Below are 25816 nucleotides of genomic sequence, written 5' to 3' on the forward strand. Positions count from 1 at the left end.
GCACACTTCTCGCTGCGCCCTGAGCGTTCTCCAGTCCAGCAGAGTGAATCGCAGCGTCGGGATGGCTTTTAGGTCTGCTTCTCCGTGGTGTCTGAAATAACTTGACAGACGCCAGTGCTACTAAACTAAACTAGGCTTTATTTAGTAGCACACACACAAATCCTACAGACTTGAGCTGCATGCTTGCAGCAAACTAATAAACTCACATTCAGCAGTAACGGTACACTGAACACAGAGTGAGGCGAAGGGGAAAGTGAAACCAAACCTCCCCTTTTCTAGACAAAGGAAAAGTGCCCGTATTACAGTGGGCAAGGCTAGACTCCCAGGATCAGAACGCCTCTTGCATCATTAACTCTAAGATGCCCAGAAAACCTGACAGGCTTGAACCCATGACCCTGAGATTAAAAGTCTCATGCTCTACTGCAGGCATAGGCAAACTCCGTCCCTCCAGATGTTTGGGATTACAATTCCCATCATCCCTGACAGGGACTGCCTTCTGGAGTTTGCCTATGCCACTCTACTGACTGAGCTATGGTGGGAGGTGGGTGCCATTTTGTGGGTCACCCCAAGTGCCAAAATGACTTGGGCCAACCTTGTTCATTGGGGTTTCTGGGGTGAATTTTTTTTTTGCCTGAACAGAGAAGGCTGTCATGATTGTCTATTGTAGTTCTTTATTTCATCAGATTTGTATACCACTTGAACGTAAGAAAGACCCTCAAAGCAGTTTCCACACATCTGTGGCCCCTTTTAGCAACACACATCAATTTGGGAGGCCCTCCATTTTAAACTCAATGCAAGCATCCCCTGGAGTGAAATCTTTGTTCCTGATCTTCACACTGTTTCATGATGAACCTACACTTCCTGTTTTCACTTTCCACATCCCCAGAAGCTAAGACCTTGCCCTATGCTGGAAAGTCATATAGAGCTCACATTTCTCCACCCAGGTCTGCTGCGTGCAAGAGACCACAGGTGGATGCAGCAGAGGTGCAAATTCACACCTTTGCAGGGTACCCAGGCAGCATGCAGTGCTCCTTCTTGCACTTTCTGGTGCTGGTTTTCCTTATTGGCTAATGCCTACGTCCGCAGCCAGAGCAGGAGAGAGGCACGGTCTCCTGTGGAATGGCAGCTTTGGACAATTTTATTGGCTGATGAATCAGTTCTTCTCTGGCAGCTTTCCAGTAATGCTGGATTGCCTGAGATGGGAAGGAAAAGCAGGTTACTCTGCCTAAGGCTGTGAAAGGATTGCTTGGAGACCAACGCAGCACTCATGCCTTGCTGCACAGTGAGTATATTAAGAGAATATCTCTCTGCATGCCATGCTATCTAAGGATGATTTGCCAAAACCCTCAATTAAACATGCAGCTTCAGCAATCGCTGCTTAGCTGTGCGAAGGTGTTCCCGGTTGTCACTGAGATCGGATTGCTACTGCAATTGGATGAGTTTGAATGGTGGCATTTGGCTCTTCCTCTGGTGAATTCCTTTGCTGCAAGATCCTTTCTGATCTGAAGGCTTATCTGCAAGATGCCAGTTTTTAAGAATTTTGTAGCCTTTTCCTCCGTCCCTCCCCTGGAACCCCAACGTTATAGGGAGGCAGGGAGGAAACCCTGATGCTTAATTTGAATTCATTTGGGGGATAACTTCTTTTGAAGTTGGAGGGGGCTTTTGGCTGGGGGTGCTTTTGCTATCAGTTGTATAGCAAGGATTAGATTTCCAGATGTAAAGAAAGGGAGGAGGAGAGACAGAGATTTACTTTTACCAGCTGGGGAAGTGTGCTGTGCTTAAAGGGACAGGATACTGCATTGCACCTAAATTACTTGCAAACAGTTCTCCTCGTGAAGTCTTACAGAAGTGACATCAAAAAGTATTGCTACCTAGGAGATTGATGGGTCACCCCCATATATATTACCCCCCCCTCAAAAAAAGCAACTCTGGAGAAGCTTGAAGGAATGCAGCTTTTTTCAGACTGCAGCAGCTGTCTAACAAAACCTGCAGTTGAACCTGAGGACCTGCCTGCTTCTCGGAAGTGCTGTTGAATATTTTAAGTTTGGAGCAAGCGCTCCTCCTTCCACTGCTAAAACTAACCATGTGAGAGGCTGCGACTTTGGAGTAGCTTTTTGAAACATTTATATTTTATCTCCTGATGTGGTGGAGGGGGGGGGGTCTTTTCCAAGTGAATATAGTCTTTGAAAATGGGGGAGTGTGTATCTGAGAGACAAGCATCCTTCGTTTAGCAATGGGCACCTATGTGGTGAATCACTGTGGACTGTTCTGGGTGGGGGGTTTTTTGCTCACCAGGGCACTCCCAGGCTTCTGAGGTGCACATTGCAACCCTATTTTGTGTATTCCAGGAGACTGGGAGTTTCTTTGTATATTATACTTGTGAAGACACTAGTTGGCTCATTTTGGTTGTCTGTTGCCCAATAGAATGAGTTGGTTTTCTCCCATTCTGTGACTCTCGTTGTCTGGAGCTGAGTAGGCTCCAGGTCTCTCTGTCTAGATGTTTTCCATAAGGAGGGACTCATGGCCTTTGGGCTCTAATCTCATCTCCAGAGAGGGTGGCTAGGTCCAAAAGAGGAGAGGGCTTCTGCACCTTTAATAGCACACAACTACAAACACTGCAGAAGCCCCGTCCTCTTCAGCAGCCAGCCACCCTATCCACAGCCTTCTGCTTCTGGCCTTTCCATGGCTGTTAGCCTGCCTCTGTTTTAATCATTATATGCATTTGGAAATTCTGGGCCACAGTTTATGTCTTTGATTATCTTCACCACTGTTGCCTGAGGAATGCCTCTTTCAAAGACACTGCAAAAATGAGCACTGTACATTTTTGAATGGCAGTGGCAAAAATAGCCATGATACAGGAGCCATCAAGAGTCATCAAACTGTTGATATCCCCATTCCAGTGAAGCTTGGATATTATTATTTTTTAAATAAAAACCTCCATCTCAGTTGCCACGTTCTTTGATACCGCCATTTTATTCATATCATTTATATCATGCTCTCCCTAGCCCAAAATACCTCAAAGTAGCTCTACAAACAGTACATTCATCTTGGCAGCTCCGTGAAGGACACAGTCTACATATTTCCTCTCATGCCTTCGTGTGGTGCCACTCCAGTCCTTTCTGAGCCATGTGTAGGTCTGTCCCAACTGAGTTGGGGATGACACCTCTGCGGAAAGTGTCCTGCTCCCAAGCTTCCCCAACCTTCCTACTTGTAGTGACAATGTCCTGGGAAGTAGATGCTGTAGGCCCAGCAAGCAAGAGTTTCCGGGCCCCCATAACCAGTGATGGACCTTGGTGCTTTCAAATTTCAGTGGTGCCCTGTGCAATGCCAAAATCCGCCAGGCACTTCCCGCCTCTCTTGTTCCATTGGGTGTCATAGCTGCAACACCTGCTGCAGTGCCTCAAAGGCTCAGTGCCCAGGATGACCAAACTGGTCATGATACCCTAAAATCCACATTTTCCATAGCCCACTGTAAGTGCCACCTTCATCACTAGAAGCTCAATGAGTCTCAGGGGCTGTCCAACGGGTCAGGAGGCATAGTTTCGACCAGAGAGACAAGCTGTAGCATCAAATTAGTGATGAATGACACACAATCCATGATTACCACTTCATGTTGCATCAATCAATGCGCTAACTTTTTGGTTTAGTTCCCCCTGCCCCTAATTCTTGTAGTGGCTATTCTTTCCCACATTGAAATGTCTTGCAAAGCAGGAGCACGCACTGCTAGCCAAATGTCGTTTAATATGGCGACCAATAGCGCAGTGATCTTGCTCCAGGATTAGAACCATTGATTGCACAAGACTGGAGCAAGATTGTGTTCCTATCCCCCCCCCCCCCCCGATAAGAGCCTGATATTTTTGGCTCCAGTCTTGTGCAATCAATGATTCTAAGGAGCAGGGCTTTTTTCTTCCTGAACTTGCCCGAACTCTCTCAGGTAGGTGCCATTGCTATTCCAAGAGAACAAAGGTGGCACCCCCTTTTCTAGAAAAATAGCACTGCAAATATGAGATGCCCACTCACAGCAAAATGCATTTGTTTATAAAAAAATATTTCCATCCCACCTTTCAGGACCAGCATCCTCACATGACAGCCATATAAAATGCAACAAATTAACTATGTGAAAAATCTAGTTCCACCTTATTAAAACGAGCAGTAAAGATGTCAATAAGATGCAGCGGTCGCTAAAAAAATAAAATGCAGGTGGATTTTAAAAAAATAATTGAGAGTCAGCTGAAGAAACACTAACGAAGGGGTCATGTGTATTTCATGGGGCAGCACAAAATCAAAGAATGGTAGAATTGGTAGGGTTCCTGGGGGTCCTCTAGTCCAACCCTGTGCAGTGCAGGAATCTCAAATCAATATCATAACTATGGGTCCACCGCTGAATCCACTGTGTCCCTGGTGCCTGCTCACCTAACCTTTCTTATCTAGCCTCTCTTATATTAAAAGATACACCTGGCCCATGCAATAGGCCAGGAGCAAAGGTGTGTGTGGAGGGAGTAGGGCAGTAGCAAGGTTGGCTTCACCTTCACAGCCCTAAAACTTGCCACTTCCCTGCCCCATCCAGGTTTCTGTTGGGAGGTCCCATGTCCAGGATGGTGGCTGCTTCTCCAGTGGGGTCTGATAAGTGTTGCAGAAGTGGGATAGGAATCTACATTTTCACCTGCATCATCTGTGTATACTGTTCATTTCTTATCACTAGACTTCCCTTTTTAGGGAAGACAGGGTTTGGTGTCCTTCCCTGTTTCTGGCTTTCAAAACTCAGCAGACTCCTGTGATTATGAAGAGCGGTTGGAGTGGCCAATGTATATCACTGTGAAACAGCTTTGTCTCTTTAGCCAAATTAGTTTTTCGTAACAGGACTGTTCAGAATACTGAGCGTTACATTATTTCATCATTCAAAAAGAAGCGAGAGACATAAAACAGTAAGGAAGACATGTAACCACATAACTGACAATTATGAGTTATCCTTGTTTTATAGCAATTTGGACTCTGCAATTAGTTTCATTGATCAGATCTGAAGAAAAAACATCAGCCCATGCATATGCATGCAAGGATAACACTGTGAGGCAGTGTGCTGTGAATATGTATGAGCACATTGTGGGGCTGTAATGCAGGGCATGGACTGTCAATACTCTGTTCCAGAGGTGTGATGGGAATACATTAGGCGATGTTAAAATCAAGGGAAGGAAGTTTGTGTATACTCAGTGACACACAGACACACAAGAGGCTACTCCATCAATTTGGAATAACAATAAAACAACTGCTTTCTTGTCTTTGGACGGGATTGGTCCATCTAGCTCATTATTATTTACACTGTCTGTGAGTGGCTCTCTCCAGGGCTTCAAACAGGTGTCTGTTCCTGTCCTACCCAGAAATGCCAAGAACTAAGCTATGAAATAATAATAATAATAATAATAATAATAATAATAATTATTATTATTATTATTATTATTATTATTATACCCCACCCATCTCAGCTATTTTGAGTAGCTTCCAACACACATAAAAACCTAAGGGAAAGAGAAAATTGTGTTGTTGTTGGTTTTAGATTAGATTAGATTAGATTAATAACCCACCCTTCCCCAGAAGGTCCCAGGGCTGGCTACAGCAACTTGAAACTGGGCACTAAAAACAGTTTAAAATGAATCACAATTGCAACTAGAGTGGGTCCTGAAAATATATCCCTCAATTATGCTTAGCCAGTTTTCACTTCCCAAACCAATCTGTCAATAGAAAGATGCAGTTCCTTTAATGTTGCGGTTCAGTTCTCCAACCACTAAAAATGAATCCGAAAATCACACGCTAGGAGGAAAGTGTGCACAAACATTATATATATTACAGGGGGGATTCAAATTGCATTAAAATTAAGAGAAATTGCTTGCAAAAATGTGTATATTGGGGGAAAGTATATATTAGGAGAAACGCACACACAAATGAGTACAATTTTTTTGTGTGGATTTTTTTTTTTTTAAGTACGATACAAACCAATGTACAAATGGGGCAGACTGAATTTAAGATTAGAAATCTGAGAATCCAATGTGGACAGTTTTGTTGATCCCTAGATTGAGCTAAGGGTCTTCGACATGCAGATCTAATGCTGTGCCACTGTGGCCCTATCCCATCTCAGAATGTCACCCAGGTGAGAGCCTGAGCTGGACCTGTCATTCAAGGTGCCTACAACTCTGCTAATATAAGAAAAACAGATGGCATACCTTGGGTACTGGCCCTATGAGATTGATGGGGCAACTGACTGCAAGGCTTTGGCGTGGTTCTCACAATGCCACTGCTGGCATGCTAGCCTCTATTGCATGGCAAATATAAACACAGAAAGGGTGGCACTTAGTGTGTTATTGTCAACTCTAATATAAATTAGTTACAACGATGCACAATAATGCTCCACCTCTTTATATTTCCAGTGTGGTTTTTGTCCTCACTGGGTGCCAAAATTAGTAGGGCTGCTGCTGCTACTTCATTGTGAACTTTGTGATTGAAGGTTTCTGGAACTAGGGGAGAGCTTATATATAACTTACTGCTGCATATGTCTGTTAATGATGGCTGCAGAAAGTCTAATTCTGTGTTAAGTGTAACACTGTTCATGATCAAATTGGGTAAGAGGAGGGAAAATAATAAGCAGCCAATGTGCTATTGAGTCCAACTGAAATCTAGGCTAAATATACTGCCTGGATGACTCAGGGTGAAAAAGTTGCTCTGCAGAAAATATAAATGATGAATCCTGGGAATTAAGGAAAGACACAAAGTGGTGCTTTTGTGGTGCTTTTGAATCATAATGTGCATTAAAATTCTACTAATGATAATTTACCTAGGTAGCAATATATTATTAAGCAGTGCTTTCATAAATGGTTAATCAAATGCTCTGGGTGGTTACTGAGAAAAAGCTTGAGCATATGAAAAATTTTATCCAGTAGATAAAACAAGTTAACAAAAGCAAAATGTGTGCTATTGTCAGCTGTTGGTTATCAGGGATGGAAACTGCCACCTAAAAGAGGATCTTCTTTCTCTAATTAAAAGCATTTAAAAATTGTTACAAAATAGTACTGGCATGAAATGGAGGGGTGACACTCACCACAACATTAATCTATCCTGTCTGAGAGTCCGTGTCCTGCGGGGCTAGAGTGGTGGTCTTGGAACTGGGACAGTGGGATTCAATCCATACTGGGTGGTCTGGGCCAGCCACTTTCTCTTAGCCTTAGGAGCACATAGGATCAGAATAAGAGGAACTACTACCGGTACTTTCCTTTTTATTTCATTTCCTTTTTGAATGGAGAGCAGAATTGTGACTGTGTAAAACACACACACACACACACCCCACTACTTTTCCATGTTATTTTACTCTTTAAAAAATTGTGATATTGTTCTCTGTTAAACACACTGTATTTTACATACATTTCTGTATATGATTATGTTTGGGTGATTTCTCATCCTTTATAATACAAAGCAAAGCTATTTCCTTACCAAGGTTCCAACCTGTAAATTTGCAAAACACGCAGCAGTGACTCCACTTCAACAATGACAGTCTGCCATTCCCATGTAATTTAACTCTCGCTTAGACGGTTTAAATAAAATGTTTTCTAAGGCTGTGGAAACAGCCTGGCTTTGAAGTACTTGGTTGGAAGAAGAAGAAAATAAGGAAGCTCTGTCTTTGTGTGTTAAGGGTGTGTGTATTGAGTGTGCATCTGTATGTGTGGATAATTGTGTGGTTTGTGCCTGTGTGAGAGGGTGATTATGTGGGAAAGGCGATTATAATAATAACTGGCTCCACTCACTCCCAGCATGCACCACCATCCCACCCCCAAAGGCTTTTCACTGAGGTGATATGGCCTTAGACTGCCACCGCCAATCTTTATTATTATGGCATGAACTGAGAGCAGTTTCCATTCTGTTTCAGTGTATCTGAAGAAGTGTGCATGCACACGAAAGCTCATACCAAGAACAAACTCAGTTGGTCTATAAGGTGCTACTGGAAAGAATTATCTATTTTGTTTCCATTAAGTCAGTTCCACAAAAGTCAGGTAACATGAATGATGCTATATAGCAATCATTTTGGTGAAACGTAGACCTGAGGGAAACTTTATGCCTTCCTCCCCAGCTACAATACTGGTGAAGGAGCGTCTGCACCCCTATCGTTCAGCACGGACAGAAGTCCAGCTCCGAGTACCTTCTGGCAGTTCCCTCCCTGCGAGAAGCGAGGCTAAAGGGAACCAGGCTGAGGGCCTTCTTGGTAGTGGCGCCTGCCCTGTGGAACGCCCTCCCATCAGATGTCAAGGAAATAAACAACTACCTGACTTTTAGAAGACATCTGAAGGCAGCCCTGTTTTTAATGTTTAATAGACTTTTTTAAATGTTTTTAATGTTTTAAAGTTTTTAATGTTTAATAGACTATTGCATTTTAACATTCTGTTGGAAGCCTCCCATAGTGGCTGGGGAAAGGAAACCCAGCCAGATGGGCGGGGTATAAATAAATTATTATTATTATGAAAGTCCCCCAACTCGCTTGACATTTTACATTAGGAGCAGAGCTCCCATTGGCACAAATTGAAACTTTCCCCTAACATAACCTGTTACCAGGAGAGGTAGGGCATTGTAACTGAGAAGTGATGGTTTAAACCTTCCCTCACCACATGCTAAGGACACCCACCCCACCCCTGATATTTAATTTATCTAAAGCCATGATGTTGCTATTCACATAACTTCCATCATCTGTCCATCAATGTATTCAGAGCTGACAGATTTAAGGCCTTGGGACTCTCCATATTTACAAACAGCTTAACCGCATTAATAGAGTTCCTCAGGTGGTAGACATCACCCCTGATATTAGCAAACCTGTAGCTGTTAAAGGCCGGCCCATTGAGATCTTGGGCCTGGTGGGAGTTTGACACCTGTGTGTAGCTGTCTTAATGCTGCTGCAACTGTTCATTCTGCTGCAGCCTGGTGCACCATTGCAGCACAACTATAACTGAAGGGTCTAGTGCTACTTATTGGAGGTTTGTATCTGCGCCACTATATCAGGCCAAAATAAATCAGGAGCACCCTTATTTCAATATACTTTGATACTGCTCCTGCAGCGACACCTACTCCCATGGCCACTGTCGATTTTTCTACAGAAATTTTCTACATGTTCAGATTGGGCAGGTGCTATTTTCAATATCTGTGTGGGAAGAAAAGAAGGCCAGAGACAAAAAGTGAGTGGAGCAATGGATGTAATTTTTACTTTTGTAAAGTAGGCTAGTTTCTACATACACACCTCACACACGTGCTGCTTTGTTCTCCAGCCAGGCAACCAAAAGGCATTATCATAGAGCAAGAACACATTCCGTCCATGCAAAAACACTAAAGGTTGGTGCAAAACAGCTATGGAGTGGCTTGGGAAGACAATGCTCTTGTAATATATAGTTACTGACTCCTACTTGCGTGCATGAAAGGTTTAACTTAAGTCCTGAGCTCATGTTGCTCCTTAGCAGACTTTTATCTCCACCCCACCTACAAACCCCTTCTTCTTTTTAATTTTTTTTGCTTTTTGTGCTTCCTGGAACAAACAAGGAGCCATGCAGATAATGGCTCCCAGCTGCAAATAAAACCAAGTGAACTGAATATATGCAAAAGGAGATTTTATAGTCTGCATCGTTGCTAACCCAAAGATTGCACGATCCTTTTTGTAAGGAAACAAAGTTCTTTCCTTTTTTAAGTCATTTGGAATGCTTTTCCAAATGACTTAAACTTCTTCACTTTACTGCCAATGGTTGGAGACTTGCTTGCCGCAACTTCTGGAAACTGTGAGTAAAATATTCATTTATTTGCAAAGCTAAGTGTCTGTGATTAATTCTACCCTAAGTATTTTGGTGGTGAACGTTTGTTTAAAGGTGGAAGAAGGCAGGTAGAAATCTAACCGCATTTTAATGTGCTTGAAGCAATCACTGTTGTGCTTAAGTCTGCTACGAGAGAGTAAGGATTGCTCTCCCAAACCTTTCTCTCTAACAGATGTGTGGCTAGGGTGGGGCATGGCCTTGGAAAAATCCTGAGGATTCAATAGAGAGAGTCTGAAGTTTGCTCCCTCTGCCATAGAGGAATAAAATTAGGCTGGATGAAAACAGCAGTGTGTGATATTCCAGGAACTGAACTTGTGTGTGCAGGGATGCCCATGGCTCTTTGCTCTTAGTGTCTTCTGGTTTGTGCTGCAGTGGCACACACAGTAGATGTTGCTGTGGCCTCATTATATATGGCAAATTGTGTGTTGTATGTGGGATGGGAGGATGTAATGGTGGTATTGTCACAGGTGTGTGTGTGTGTGTGTGTGTGTGTGTGTGTGTGTGTGTGTGAACTGTGTGTTCTTCTCTCCTTTTCTAAGCTGGGCAAGTCTAGAACATGACAGATTTTGCGCTGGGGTAGTGATGGTTCATCTCTCTTCCTGGAATATTGGAACTGAGCCTTGCTCTTTTTGTCCCTAGACAAAGTCTGGGTACACTTATCCTGAGTGAAGATGCAATAGTAAACACTCAGTTTCATTAAAATTATGGGGTGGAGGATGTGTGGGATATAAATCTGCTCCTGGATCCATAATGCATGTGCAGAAGCCACGCTTCAGGTTTGCACCAGGGAGGTGGGTATTCATGCAAACATTTCATCTTTCTTTCCAGGTAAACAGTCTGGGGTAGAAGTGGCTTGGGATGCCTTTCAAAAGCCAGCATTGTGATAGCGCTGTGAATTTAATTATGCTGCTCAGGGAACCCAAGCCGTCAATGTCAGGGAATGTATCTGAATGTCAACATGCTTGACACTTCATCCTCCAAGATTTAGATAGCATCTTTTCCACCGGAGGGAACACAAGTCTTGAAACAACTCACGATCTAATCATCTGGGGTTTTCTTCTTTTTCTAAAAGGATGAGGAAATGATACATAGCAGTACTTCTGAGGGTTGCACTCTAGATGCCCTCTATATCGGAATATTCTGTGACCAAAAATACTTAGCTCAAAGTTTAGCTACAAACTATAGGTAGGTTCTGAATGTTTACTTTATCTTACTAGAAACCCTGCCCCTCGTTCATTTTGGTAAAGCCTTTGCCCTCTACAGAAAAATTCAAAAAATTATCAGTACCACTTATAGATTTTTGAACACTGCATAGAGATTTTTTTATATATATTAAGCATTATATAAATACTTTTAAACAAATAAATTCCTCCGATGCTCTGAAAAGGCAGAGAATGGCAGAAAAGGGCATTTTCTGCAATGGCTCCCTGTTTGTGGAATGCTTTCTGCAGAGAGGCTCACCTCTTGGTGCCTTCATTACATATTTTTAGGCAAAAACATTTCTCTTCAACCAGGCCTTGGGCTGGTTAACATTCTATGACTTTTTAAATGTGTTTGTGGGAGGGCAGTTATTGGTTCGTTTTGGTTTTAGTTCCATTATGTTCTCATTCTGTAGGCTATTTTTGTGTTGTGAACTGCCCTGTGATCTTTGGAAGAAAGGTGCTATACAAATGTAATAAATAAAAATAACTCCTCTGTGGGGCAAACTTCAACAGGTGGGCGAGATCAGCCACTTGCCAGACTGACATGAGGGTCAGCCCCACTCCCCTATCAATGCTGGCCCATGCCAAGATCTAGCCTGGAAGATCTATAAAACCCTTGTTTTATAGAATAAATTTGATGCAGTTGAAAACAATGGCTCTTTTTCTTTTGTGTTTGCTTGTTTTTTGCTCTGTTGCTACTGTGGGGGTGTCAGGTTTGTTCTGTGGGTGCTTCTGGGCAGCAATTCATACCACTCGGGGTGAGAGGCTGGATGGTGTGTAGTTGCACTGGAGCTGCAGAGGGAGGGTCCATTGATAGAGGTGGGGGCCCTCTTTGTATGAAAGACAGAGGGGGGTGGGATATATTGCTAATACTGTTGAAGTTCTCACCCTAGGCCACTAGGGGTATGTGTATATAGTTCATTCTGCTGCAGTTCTCACTCAGGTCCACACATGCAAATGAGGGATTGAAAGTGACATTATTGGGTTGGGTAACTACAGAAAGTTGTTACTGTTGCTTGTAGCTGAGTTCTATATAAACAGGCTGCTGAGCCCTTCAGCTCAGTTCTGTTCCAGCCTGAGAATAAACAAAGCTGCTTGGAGAATCACTGTGTTGTCCGCTATGTCCTACCCACTATTTAATAAATACCATGGGTTATGCAGTTTGTTGAATGTCCTGTGTATTTGGTAGTATTGGAAATTTTAGATTCTTGTCCTCATTGTAGTTTTGCCTTGTTTGCCTTATGACAAAATTGTTGCTTGTTGAGCCTGTTTTTATACCCCCCCCCCCGTTCTTTTCTGTTTTTATGATTTTGTAATTTTTGTATATTGTTGCATTCTCCCCCACTCCCCACTGTATTTAATCTTTATTGCCATGTTCTATTGTTCCCCACTTTGGAGTTGAAAATATTCATTGAAATTGAAATTTAAATGTCAATGTAAATACTGTCAATAGATAAAGCAGTCGAAATTGCATTGCTGATCTTCCATAGCAAGTGTTGCCTTGCAGTGGTACGTATTGAGCATAAAATATAATTTTCAGTATCCATGTACAGCTCCTGTAGCAACAGACTAATCCATAGAAATGGGAGCTATTGAGGCATGGAGCTATTTTAACTACTTCTGCCATGCAGACATTTGGCTTTGAACTCTTTTCAATCAGAGATTGTTTAAAGAGATTTCTTCAAATTAATTGATAGCTAGAGTGAAGCTATCAATATATTCACTTGGTGTCCACACTATCGATCTTGTTCCATTAGCAAGCTAAGCATTATATATTAATGGACAGAAAATCTCCACCTTTGGTTGCCTGATTAAAAGAATTGCAACCTAAATGGAGTGTTGAAGTGGAGTGCTCAGCTGATCTATTGTTACATTATTATTTGGCTTGGGAAGTGTGCATGTCATAGTGGTTTCAGTGGATTGTATGGTTTCCCCAAACTGATCTACAAGAATTAGTATGACAAACATGATGCACGTATGCCGATGGCTGTGGCTTCCTAAATGACCAAAAGGTCTGCCTTGCATTTATCATTAGTGCAACACTCTTTTAATGCGCCAGTCTGGTACCGGCACTGCCATTTCCTGTATCTAAGTAATTTATGGACTACAGTGGCTTTGCTAATCTTGCTCTGTGGCAACACCGGATTGGCCACTTTTCTGCTGTAAAAAGTGCTTCTTTGTTCTTTGTTAATTTGTTTTTAGAGTTACACAGTTCAAGAAGTTAAGAATGCTGTTGTGTAAATGTCAGATTACTTTTTCAGCTGCACCTTCTCAGAGGCCTACTGCTATCATTGGGAGGAATGAGGATCATTTGTTTCCTAGAGCTGCTGGGGTCAAAGATGTGCACATTCCACATTGACAAAGAGGCACTCCTTGAAGACCTACTCTCCCAAATTAAGCCACAGGGCCCAAAATCTTGGAGGGGGTCACCAACCATTTTAAATCAATGGGCTCTCTTAGAATTTTGAGAAAGTGCTGTGGGCGCCAGCAATAAAATGGCTGCCATGGGGGTGTGGCATAAGACAAAAGGAGTAGAAAGTACACTGAAGGAGTAGGAGGAAGAGACAGAACCACCAAAATATGTGGGTATGCTCTCCCATCAGCTGCCACATCAATGGGCCAAAAGGCAGCTACATCAACTAACACCTTGCTCACTCAGAGAGAAGCATTTTGCATCTCTCCTCTGTTCAGAACAGATGGCAGGGTGGTTGTCCAATCCTGGCATCCAGTAGAAAGTTGCCCTGTTGAAACAGACATGTTTAGTGTAGAAGAATCTGAATGAGTGCAAACAGGAAGCTCAAACAGGCTCTTGTGCCTTGTGGATTGTTGGGGTGACATTTACTTGTAACTTTTGCATGTGCCATTGGAGGTCCTAGCCAGCAAGCTGGCACTTGGGGGTGCCTTGCTAGTAGCTCCTGTCTGCAGGCTATGTGCAGTAACTGCTGGCTCATCAGAAGAGGAGCAACAGGGCTCAGGAGAAGGCATGAAGCAGACACACACATGCTGTCATCACGACCATAACACAGGCCGCAGGTGTGCTGAAGTCAGGTCTCTCATGCTGTCCATGAGTACATACTGCAAGGAGCAGGAGTCTGTAAAGCTTCTTCGAATGAATACTGGAGTCTTCCCAAAATCTAATGATGTCACAGTATTGCCAAGTATTGTGAATGTTTTTTTTGTTTTTTTTGTTTTGTAATTTGCAGACTTAAAAATGAATGATTTGAATGATTGACGGCTATTTGGACAGTGATTGACCAGTCAACTGATTAAGGAGCTGTATACACACACACACACACACATATTAAGCGTCAGTCTTAGTGCAGGTGGTGGAGAGTTTGCTAGGGGATTGCTAGGCTTTCTTCTTAATAATTTTATATGGCTGGCTGAGTTTCACCACCAGAGTGGTCACTTAGCCTCTGAAACTGCCAACAAGGCATCTAAATATTTTATAACCAGAATATTTCTCCAGAGAGTGCAAAGATGTGAAGAGAGTGTTGCTGATTGCAACAGTGACAGATTAGTATGTTGGCCTTTTGCTGTGAAAACAGCAAATCCTAAACTCTTGAATCATTTAAGAAATGTCCTTAATTTGTTTCACTAGCATATTTCCCTGCAACAGATACGTAGTATCTTCCTTAAACAGTGAGACTTCCTTAAAGAGGTGAGTCTTCAGCTGTTCTTACCATTTAGACCAGTGATGGCGAACCTTTTTGAGCCCGAGTGCCCAAACTGCAGCAGAAAAAAAACTTTTTTATTTCAAAGTGCCAACACTGCAATTAAACCTGAATATCGAGGTTTTTAGTTAGAAAAAACTCCTACAGTTGTCCAAACATTTGCAGTCTTAAAAGTAAACGTAAAACACAATAACAAAGTTTTCAATGTTACAGTTTTTTATTGAAAAAAACCATAAACTCTACATTTTAGACAAAGGGATACTCAACTTGTAATAATGATTATATGCCAGACTGACATTGTATGGAACAAGCCTTGTTGTTGTTGTTCAGTCGTTCAGTCATGTCCGACTCTTCGTGACCCCATGGACCAGAGCACGCCAGGCACGCCTATCCTTCACTGCCTCTCGTAGTTTGGCCAAACTCATGTTAGTAGCTTCGAGAACACTGTCCAACCATCTCATCCTCTGTTGTCCCCTTCTCCTTGTGCCCTCCATCTTTCCCAACATCAGGGTCTTTTCCAGGGAGTCTTCTCTTCTCATGAGGTGGGCAAAGTACTGGAGCCTCAACATCAGGATCTGTCCTTCTAGTGAGCACTCAGGGCTGATTTCTTTGAGAATGGATAGGTTTGATCTTCTTGCAGTCCATGGGACTCTCAAGAGTCTCCTCCAGCACCATAATTCAAAAGCATCAATTCTTTGGCGATCAGCCTTCTTTATGGTCCAGCTCCCCCTTCCATACATCACTACTGGGAAAACCATAGCTTTAAGTATACGGACCTTTGTCAGCAAGGTGATGTCTCTGCTTTTTAAGATGCTATCTAGGTTTGTCATTGCTTTTCTCCCAAGAAGCAGGCGTCTTTTAATTTCGTGACTGCTGTCACCATCTGCAGTGATCATGGAGCCCAAGAAAGTAAAATCTCTCATTGCCTCCATTTCTTCCCCTTCTATTTGCCAGGAGGTGATATTTAGATAGTTTGTTACTATTTCAACTTTGATTCAGACTGAAACAATATGCATATGATCAGGATGTCAAGTACTGATAGAGCCCAGTTCTGAACACTGCATCTGAAATTGTGTCCAAATGGTATTTGTGGATCTTCGTGATGGAGACACAGGCAGAAGTAGAACATTGACAGAATTTTTATATCGAATAAATAAATGGATCACTTTAACAGAATATGTGCTAAAATTAAGCTGCTGGTCAGGCAGATATATGTGTTAGCATAGTGGAAATAACTCATCTTATGCACAGTCTCTGAATAGCAGTAACAGATAGAGATTATAGTGCTGCTCCAAAAGGTTTTCTTTTTCTTTTTCCTTACAAGCATTTCTAGGGGCAAGCAAGATGTGATGTTAAATGTGTCTTTGCATCCAGTGTGCTGGCTTGCTGTTATTGTTTTAAATGCAAATAGCATCAATTGGGGCAGTTGATAATAATCAGGGCCACAGCAGATGGAGAGTTCAACCCTTTCCACACCTATTGTGGTCCTTATGAAAACCACCCCTTTGAAATTGCTATTTGCATTGGTAGGAAATGCAAATGTTAACACGGGAGGCTCTCTCCAAAGCAAATTAGGAATTGACCTCAGAAGAGCAACAGTCCTTAGGGCTGCAGCATGGGAGGAAATGGTTAAATTGCCTCTCCATGCCTGCTGTGTCCTTCATAAATATCCTTTTTGCCCCCAGCAAGAATAGATGTTTTTACAATGCAAACCCACATCCCATCAGGAGAATATGCAATGCGGATGGGAGAAAAGAAAAGAAAAGTGGAGTGGAGAAGGCTGAAGGAAATATATCTGGGGCTGGGGTGGAAGAAATGGAAAGGACGCAAAGAGGAGCAGGAAAGGAGGAAGGGAAAGGGACAGAAAGCGAACGAGAATCAGGAGGAGGCTGAATGAGACCAGCAGCGCAAAAGGAAGGGAATATGAGGAGCGAGGGGAGAGAAAAAGGGCGAGAAGGGGCGAAGGTGCCCGAGGGAGGGGCAACAGAGAGAGAGAGAGAGACGGCCGGGTGCAGATGGAGGGAGGGAGGCAGGGAGGCGCGAGAGGGAAGAGCGAAGCCTGACAGGCAGCAGCACAGTGAGCAGCGCCGTCTCCACTCCCCCCCCCCCGCTCACAGCGCTCAAAAGGAGGGCTTCCCCCTCACCTGCCGCCCGCCGCCCCTGGCCCAGCCCCCGCTGCTGTTACCTCGTCGTCGCCGCCGCCTCGCGTCGAATCCTCCGCAGCAGCCAGCAGCAGCCAAACACCACTGGGGCAGGCGCCAAGGAGGGAAATTGCTGCTGTCTGCTGCTGCGCCTGCGCTGGCAGGACGCATGAGCAGAGCAGCGCGGCGGCGCCATTTCCCCGCCCCTGGCGTGCCAGCAGAGAGAGCTCTGCGTGCCAGCTGTGGCACGCGTGCCACGGGTTCGCCATCACTGATTTAGACCATTAAAAGTCCTTAATATGTGTCATGTCAGTCAACTCTATAAAACCAATCAGCATTATGCTATAGGTATGTGTGTACAGTGGTACCTCGGGTTAAGAACTTAATTCATTATGGAGGTCTGTTCTTAACCTGAAACTGTTCTTAACCCGAGGTACCACTTTAGCTAATGGGGCCTCCTGCGGCTGCTGCACGATTTCTGATCTCATCTTGAAGCAAAGTTCTTAACCTAAGGTACTAATTCTGGGTTTGCGGAGTCTGTAACCTGAAGCATCTATATCCTGAAGCGTCTGTAACCCGAGGTACCACTGTATATACTGGGCTGAGTCCAAGAGAGAAATTTACTTGCCTTATTCAGTTATTTATTTATTAAATTTAGATCCTACCCTTCCTCCCAAGTCAGCCTAGGCCAGAAAGAACAATGATTTAAAACAAAAAACACAAAATATTAAAAATGGTTCGAGTGCAGCTGCAGAATGGAAAGATCTCAACTTAAAAGGTTTTCAGTAGGAATAAAAAAGTCAACAGAGACGGTGTCAAATATTCAAGAGGAGGGCATTCCAAAGGGCAGGTGCCACAACCTGGAAGACTCAATTGCTGCATTGTGCAGAAAAAACTCCTGATAAGCTGGTATCTGCATGAGGCCTTCACCGGCAGAGTGCAGTGATTGATGGGGTATATAAAGAGTGAGGCTATGTTTCCAGTATCCTGCTCCCAAACTCTGTATGGTTCCCAGAACAACAATATGTGAAGTGAAACACAGCTGTCCTGCAAAATTCACAGCCCTCCACAAATTTAAAATGCAATTCACCATCCAGACAATTGTGTACCAAAATGTGTATATTGGGGAAAAGCGTGCTTTTAAAAATCACATAATAGTGAAAATAACCTACAAATATGTGTTCAATTAAGACAATTTGCTTGCTCAGATTGCACACTAAAATGGCATTTATTTGTTTGAATGCATATTAATACAGAAATATGGAGAATTTAAAATGGGAAAGTATGAGAAACTGAGAGAAACCAAAATTGATAACTATGTCCATCCCAGTTACAGGTAGGTAGCCGTGTTGGTCTGCCATAGTCAAAACAAAATAAAATAAAAAAATTCCTTCAGTAGCACCTTAGAGACCAACTAAGTTTGTTCTTGGTATGAGCTTTCGTGTGCATGCACACTTCTTCCCATCCCATCCCAATTTATGTAGGGGTGGCCTCTTAGCCGTGAAAATGGCTCTGTGCACTGTGCCAAATAGGAAGCATCCTCTTTGGAGTGTATAATCTGAGTGATCTTGCCAGGAGTTTATTTTGCTTCTGACACTGCACTGCACTTAGCAACACAAAGTCTAATTTTAGAAGTTGCAAGTCAGGTTTGTGAAAAGGACTGCCCCCTCTAAAAAAAAAAAAAAAAAGCAGAGATAAATGAAAGGCATCTCTCCCAAACCAAGCCAGTTTAAGAGGTGATGTACACATCACTAAATAAGGCAACAATTCGTGACTTATTGCTCATTGAAAAGTACTGTTAGGGGGCATAGAAGCTCTATTTCTGGTGGCTGATTCACACGTTCTAGTCACCACTCAGTGTCACAGTCATCAAGTGCTTGAAAAAACACCCACAAAAAGTTAAAGCAAGCACAGTTCTTGGAACATCGTCTTAATCTTCGGCAATACAAGAAGACATCACTTTGTTCGTTGTCGAGGTACAAAGCTATTTTGCACTCTAGGCAAGGCTAACTACTTGCACCCCTTTTAGAAAAAGAAAAGAAAAGCTTAAAATTTGAAACTGCTAAATTTATTTTAAATTGTAAGAATAGGCAACACAACAATCTTGCTTTTTGTATAAGTGACACTTAACATATTAGCACCTCCTGGACAAGTCATGATGGCTGCTTTGGCATTTGCCCCAAGTCTGTAAAGGCAGCAGGGCTCTGCAGGTGTGTTGTAAGTTTATGCGTTTCTTTAATAAAGCACCAGAACTGGCCATTCTGGCATTTTTGTCATCCTCCTTTGGTATCCCTGCATCAAACCACTCACACAGGCCTTCCTTTGGGCCTGAGGATCAGGACGCCTGCATGTTGCATTTAAACCAGTGTGGTGTATTGGTTAAGAGCGGTAGACTCGTTATCTGGGGAACCGGGTTCGTGTCTCCGCTCCTCCACATGCAGCTGCTGGGTGACCTTGGGCTAGTCACACTTCTCTGAAGTCTCTCAGCCTCACTCACCTCACAGAGTGTTTGTTGTGGGGGAGGAAGGGAAAGGAGAATGTTAGCTGCTTTGAGACTCCTTCGGGTAGTGAAAAGCGGGATATCAAATCCAAACTCTTCTTCTTGTGCTTTTAGTGAGACTCTTTCTTGCATTACCACATGCACCAATGGCTGGCTGCTACTTGTCAGCACAGGCACCTATTTCATGCATATTTTCATGCATTCAGAAGCAGACTTTCTGTTGGACTCTCCAAACTCCAGGGCACCATTTGTAGGGACAGAGCTGAGTGTTTGCATCATTGTCTTCCAGCAGATGTCACTGTAGGTATCTGAAGAAGTGTGCATGCACACAAAAGCTCATACCAAAAACAAACTTACCGTAGTTGGTCTCTAAGGTGCTACTAGAAGGATTTTTTTATTTTTTATTTTGTTTTGACTGTAGGTCAGAAACCTTTGTTGGTCCTTGTGAACTTTCCCAAGTGGATTTAGGCGTGCTCCTAAATGCATTTTCACTATTGCACAAGCCTCTTTCAAGTTGCAGATTAGGAAGAGAGGGATACAGGAAGCTGCTTATAGCAAGACAGATCATTATCATTGGTCCACCTACCTAAATAAATAAATAGTGGCCGCTTTCCAGGGTTTCAGACAAGGGCCATTCCCAGCCCCTGTGTGATTGTTTGATAAATACTCCTGGTGTTATAAAGGAGAAAGCCGGGTTTGTGTGTGGGGAGAACTGTGGGGAATGGGTGTAAGGCAGGCTTCCTCAGCCTTGGCCCTCCAGATGTTTTGAGACTACAGTTACCAGCATCCCTGACCGCTGGTCCTGATAGCTAAGGATAATGGGAGTTGTACGCCAAAAACATCTGGAGGGTCGCGGTTGAGGAAGCCTGGTGTAAGGGAAGTGGATAGATTTGGATCTGCCACTTTAAGGAACAATAGGACAATAGAACATACAACCATATATATTGTTTTCTCTTAGTTAATTGGTATTACATACAGCTTTATGAGAACTTATGAAATATAATGCTGCTACTTTTTCCATCTTTTTCTCATACTAAAAGACAGGGGTCGCCAACCCTGTGGTGACACATTTGGACATCTAAGCAGCTGTGTCTAAGCAGTGGTGGAGGAAGAGGAGTGCGGAGGGAGGGCACCGCCCCCAGCAGCACGATCCCGGTGGGGTGCCATCGTGGCTGCCCCCTGCCCGCGCTGGGCGCCACGCCCCCAGGATGCCCGTCATGCCCCTGTGGGCGCCGCGTCGTGCCCCTGGGATGCACGCCAGCCCTGCCCCTGCCTGCTCTCTGCCCCCCCCCGGTGCCAGAGCATGAAGTTCCGCCACTGTGTCTAAGGTCAGTGGTGGAGCATGCACACAAAGTCTGTACCCTGCCACTGAGCTATGATCCTGCCCAAAATGTTACTCATTTAATAACAATAGAATGTTGTTGGCATCTGTCTATCTCAAGAGACAATGGAGTGCACCTCCAGGGCTGCTCAGATGACCTCGCTGATGTGGTCGAAAGGAAAGCAGAGCAATATGTTTGGCACCAGCTTGGTTGCAGGAGTTGCCATAAGAAGGTGTACAAGGTGACATTCAAATGTCTTATGGACACCGACAACAATAGAATGAGTGCTTTAGAATGCGAGCTCTTACTTATAGGATGCTGCTCCTTACTACATGGCAAACCATGTTTGAAACTGAGGGGACTTTTAAAATGTGTATTTTGTTCCAGTATTTATAGGTTACCTTTCAAGACTACTCCCTTCAATGGTATTCACAACTACCGTAGGTGTGTGGGAGAAACTCAGTTCATTTCACATTTAAAGCTGAATTTATCAAATTTGCACTTTCCAAAACAATATGATAATTGAAACATGACCTTCTTTTGAAATTTGTACTTACCTGAATTTTGCAATGCCAGTCTCCAACAAAACCATATTTTTACAAAAATGCATATATTAGGGGAGAATGTGCCTAAAAATGAATAGTTATTGAAAACAACATACAAGATGTATTAGGAGAAATTGCTTGCAAAAAATGTGTTTATTGGCACAAATTTTTACTGAACTGCTGAAAGATTTTCATCAGGATTTAAAAAATAAATAAATAAAAACAAAAACCACAGATTTCTGCAGAAATATGGGGAAATTAATTTTAGACTGGAGAAAGGAGAAACTAAGAGAACCAAAACAGAGAAATCTTCCAGTCCCTACTCATAACACGAAAAGTCACAATCTATAACAACACTGCAAGCCATAACATGATCTGCACTGAGTAATGTTTAAAAAGACTGTTGTAGCAGCTGTTAAAAACAATACAAGTAGACTAACATAGAACAAATATAAAAGCAGACAGCAAAAATAACATTTTTAAAAGAAATGCAAGAGCAGAAAAAGCGGTTTGCAATTGTGTTTTTGTTTTCTGAAAACTTCAAAGCCTGTTCTAAAAAATTGTCAATGCAGGGGCCACATGTACCTGTCAAGGGCAGGATTTCCATAGGCATTGGGCCACCACCGAAAAGACCCTCTCTCTTATGCCTACCGATCTTAGTGGCATCACCATAAGGAGGGCCTCAGAGGCTGATTTTTGGGTCTGGCAGGCTCATAGGCAGGTAGTCTTTCAAACAGCGTAACCTTAAACTCTTTAGGGCTTTAAAGCACTTCAAATTGTGGATAACAGTTGTTTGCAATATTGTATTGAGGCCTACAGAGAATAATGGTGGAGGGGGGCTGGAGAAAGATAACCATCCCATGGGGGGGATCTCTTGTTTGAAACATGTTGTGAGGTGTATAAAGTAATCTGCTGCTGCAGCTTTTGCAGTAAGAGAGGTGTCCCCCCGCCCCGCAAGGTTTGTTGGCTGGAAAGCTACCATTTAATCCCACCACCCCCGGCATTGTGATCTATGGAAATAACCCCCCTCAGAGCTTGTCCACTCACTTTGTATTTATCCACATTTTGACTTCAGCCACTAATCTGCTGCAGACTTCAGCCTTTGGCTCGGGGTTAGCAAGATGGCATTGTAGCTGGCTAACATCTGTTTCAGCTTTCATTCTCCAAGAATGCAAGCATTAATCATTACAAATGGAGTGTGAAATGGAGAAGCAAGGGGGTGGCGGGGGTGGAAGGGTTTGAATGCACATTTTATTCTGAGTGCACATTGTGAGATCAACATCTTTCAGGGCTCTGGCCAAATGGAAGCTGGAAGTATAACACGGGGGATTTTGTCAACAATCCCTTGGCTTAAAGGCTGCGATGTTTTCCATCCAAGAGAGATCCTTTCCTGCACTTTATGATGTTGATATGCAGTGTTGCTCACCACTTTTGAGCAGACCTTTTCAGGGAGCAAATGAACAAATGCATACAAGTTTATAAGAATAACTTCAAGCTTGGGTACCAAATGTGCCCCCTCCCCCGGCTCTTTATGCAGCCCCTGGGACTCCCTTTAGGTCACTTGAACTGTAGTTGTGCCTCTGGCTTGCTTGGATGGAGAAAGGTGTGTATATAAACCTCTGGTTTATATTGTACAAAGGTAATAAGCATATCTATTCCTCACAAGGGAATGTGGCCCCTGGAAGGTTCTTTGCAACACAATGTGGCCCTCAAGCTGAAAAAAGACACTTCAAAACAATATTTTCATCATTCTGTGTTTTTAATGCCCATTAGCACATAATGTGCTCCTGTTCTGATCAGCTTCTCTAGATTAGTTAAAACAAAATAATCAGATTGCAGCCCATTGGCATGTTGTAAAGGCTTCATGCAAATAAAGACATGCATGGCCTCATCTAACTTCTCCCTGACCTGCAGCTGCTCCTCTTCCCATCTTCTTCCATTTTCAAATGCTAATCTATATCAGCTTCTGCAGTCAGCAAAGGCTTGGGAGGGCAGGCACCAGCCAGCTGGCAGCCTTACAAAATGAGGGGGGAGACTTGGATTTGAGACTGAACTACAGAAGAATGGGGGGGGGGGGTGAGCAAAATAATGGAACAGGGTGGAGATGCTTAAAGAGGCTGGAAAGTGTGTGGTCCAACAATTACTGTCCATCACCCAGGAATGGAACTCTGGATCCTTGTTCCTTTGAGACTTTATGGATTCACTGCCAAGCATGTTCCCAGGGCCTTATGTTTTAACTACGCAAAGGGCTAAATTACAGTGGTACCTTGGGTTACAGACGCTTCAGGTTACAGACTCCGCTAACCCAGAAATAGTACCTCAGGTTAAGAACTTTGCTTTAGGATGAGAACAGAAATCGCGTGGTGGCAGCGGGAGGCCCCATTAGCTAAAGTGGTACCTCAGGTTAAGAATAGTTTCAGGTTAAGAACAGACCTCCAGAACGAATTAAGTTCTTAACCCGAGGTACCACTGTGTTAACTGCAGGGAAACCTGTCCTGACCATCTTCAGTCACAGGCAAGGACAAAAATAAGGAGTGCGGCACCGAAACCTGTCCTTGACTTCCTTTCCCAGCAAGAGAGACTTTAATTTTTCTGCCTCATTCTCAGGGTGCTTTACAATTTCTTTATACTTTCTTCCAAAGTATTGAGTTGACACACCTTTAATGTTAAGAGGTGACTATGGGTAATTTTCTTGTGCTTGCTTTCCAGTAATTCCACCAGCACTCTGCAGTGTCCCTGGCTGTCCACACTTCTTAATCTGAAAAAGCCCCTTGGGAGGAGTTAGCCACAATGCCTCCCCCTGAGCTTTAATTGACTTGTGGGAAGCCAGGAAAGCTGACCAATGTGTGACTGAGACTGAGGTACTTAATAATAATAGTAATAATAATAATAATAATAATAATAATAATAACAACAATAACATTAATAACAATAATTACTTTTCACAGAACGTGGCCCAAAGCAACTTACAATTTTGTATTTAAACAAAGTTCTTCTTTTTACCTTTTTTAAAGCAACTTTCCTACACTGTGAAAAGACTTCACTTAAAAACAAATAACACACTAGGCAGCCTCCCTACCTTCCTATGCTTCCAAGAAAAGCCAGCAGAGTGTCATAGGCTTTTCAGGAAAGGTGAGCACCTAGGAAGGCTGCAAAGTGCAGACCACCAGATAAATGGTTTCTAGACTGAAAGAAAAGGCACTCAGATATTCCTTGGCTTACTTTGAAAGTAAGGGAAGCACAACAAAACCCCACCCTTGAGAACTTTGACCAAACTTTTACCCCCTTGATAATTTTCAAATGCAATTTTTCCTCATTAATTGATGGAGAATGGTAAAGAAAGAAAGAAACAAAAATTGGGGACATTTTCTACACAGCTCTAACAATAGGGTTATGAGCAATGAGCTGACCAGAATTCTATAGGGTTAGAAAATCAGATGGGACCTTTTATATTTGTTTTGTTGGCTCTGTTTATATGTTGCCAGAATTCTTTAATAGTAACTGCTTTTACATCACTAGGCAACAATTAATTTTCCCGCAATTCTAGTGTTAGATACATTGGAATAAACAGCCTTTGCTCATTCCTTTTCTTAAGGAGCTTATACAATCAGCTTTTGAGCTGGTAAAATCAGCTTTAGAGATCAACAGAAAAGTATCAATAGGCTATGGACACATCATCCTCTCACTACCCCTTGATTTTGTTCTTTTGAGATATTCCCTTTGCTATGACCAACCGTCAAACTTCTTCTTCTTCTTCTTCTTCTTCTTCTTCTTCTTCTTCTTCTTCTTCTTCTTCTTCGTATACTGCCCTTCATCCAAAGATCACAGGGCAGTTCACAACATAAAAATACAAAATAAGAACACATAATAAAACAAAAACAAACCTGGGCAGAGCATTTCACAAATGGGGAGCCACTGCAGAAAAGGCCTGTTCTCGTGTTCCTCCTTTCCAGAACTCTCGTGGAGGTGGCACACCAAGAAGGGCCTTTTTTAAAAATCCAGGCTTTGGGCTGATGAAGTTTTTACTTCTAACGTCTCTCTGCAATATATTCAAATGTTGTTTTGAAATGTTTTATGTAATGTTGTTGTGGTGAGTCACCCTGGATGCCCTTCATTGGGAGGAAGAGCAGGTTATAAACTTGAAATAACCAATAAACCTAAACATGTTAAGGGTCTGAGGTATGTTTTGCTCTTCTTGTTTCTTTTCCTTAGCCCATGCCATTTGCATTTGTTAGGTGAATATGTCTTGCTGCATTCTTGATGCTGCTTCCTTTGTGCCTGATTATGGGAAGCAGACTCTCCAGCCAAGCAAAATTCCTTTATAAATATTCATTGGAGATGGAGGCTGCTTGTGGTAGCAGCAGCAGCAGCTGTAGAAGAGAAGAAAATGGCCAAAAAGCAAAAAAAAAAAAAAAAAAAAAACCCACTGAATTACGTGGTCCAGTTCTTCTTGGACACTTGCCTTCTGAGAGCTGAAGAATGCCACTGCATAGAATTTGTTAGGCCGTTTTGCACTTCACAGAATTAGGTCCCACAAGAGGTGGTGATGTCCACCAACTTTGATGGCTTTAAAAAAATTGGAGGGAAGGCTACGTGCCATGATGG

The 25816-nt window shown here is 42.9% G+C and overlaps 1 protein-coding gene across 1 annotated transcript in view; it reads left to right on the forward strand.

Annotated features, from left to right (window-relative positions):
- Positions 1 to 1252: 1252 nt before the first annotated feature.
- Positions 1253 to 25816, forward strand: part of OSBPL5 (oxysterol binding protein like 5) — a 162632-nt gene continuing 138068 nt past the window's right edge. Inside the window, exon 1 of the mRNA XM_033154204.1 lies at positions 1253 to 1282. Coding sequence (XP_033010095.1) covers positions 1268 to 1282 — 15 coding nt within the window. The 5' untranslated portion in view covers positions 1253 to 1267. The remainder of the gene's footprint in view (positions 1283 to 25816) is intronic.

Source organism: Lacerta agilis, chromosome 1 (genome assembly GCF_009819535.1).
Source record: "Lacerta agilis isolate rLacAgi1 chromosome 1, rLacAgi1.pri, whole genome shotgun sequence".
NCBI lineage: Eukaryota > Metazoa > Chordata > Lepidosauria > Squamata > Lacertidae > Lacerta > Lacerta agilis.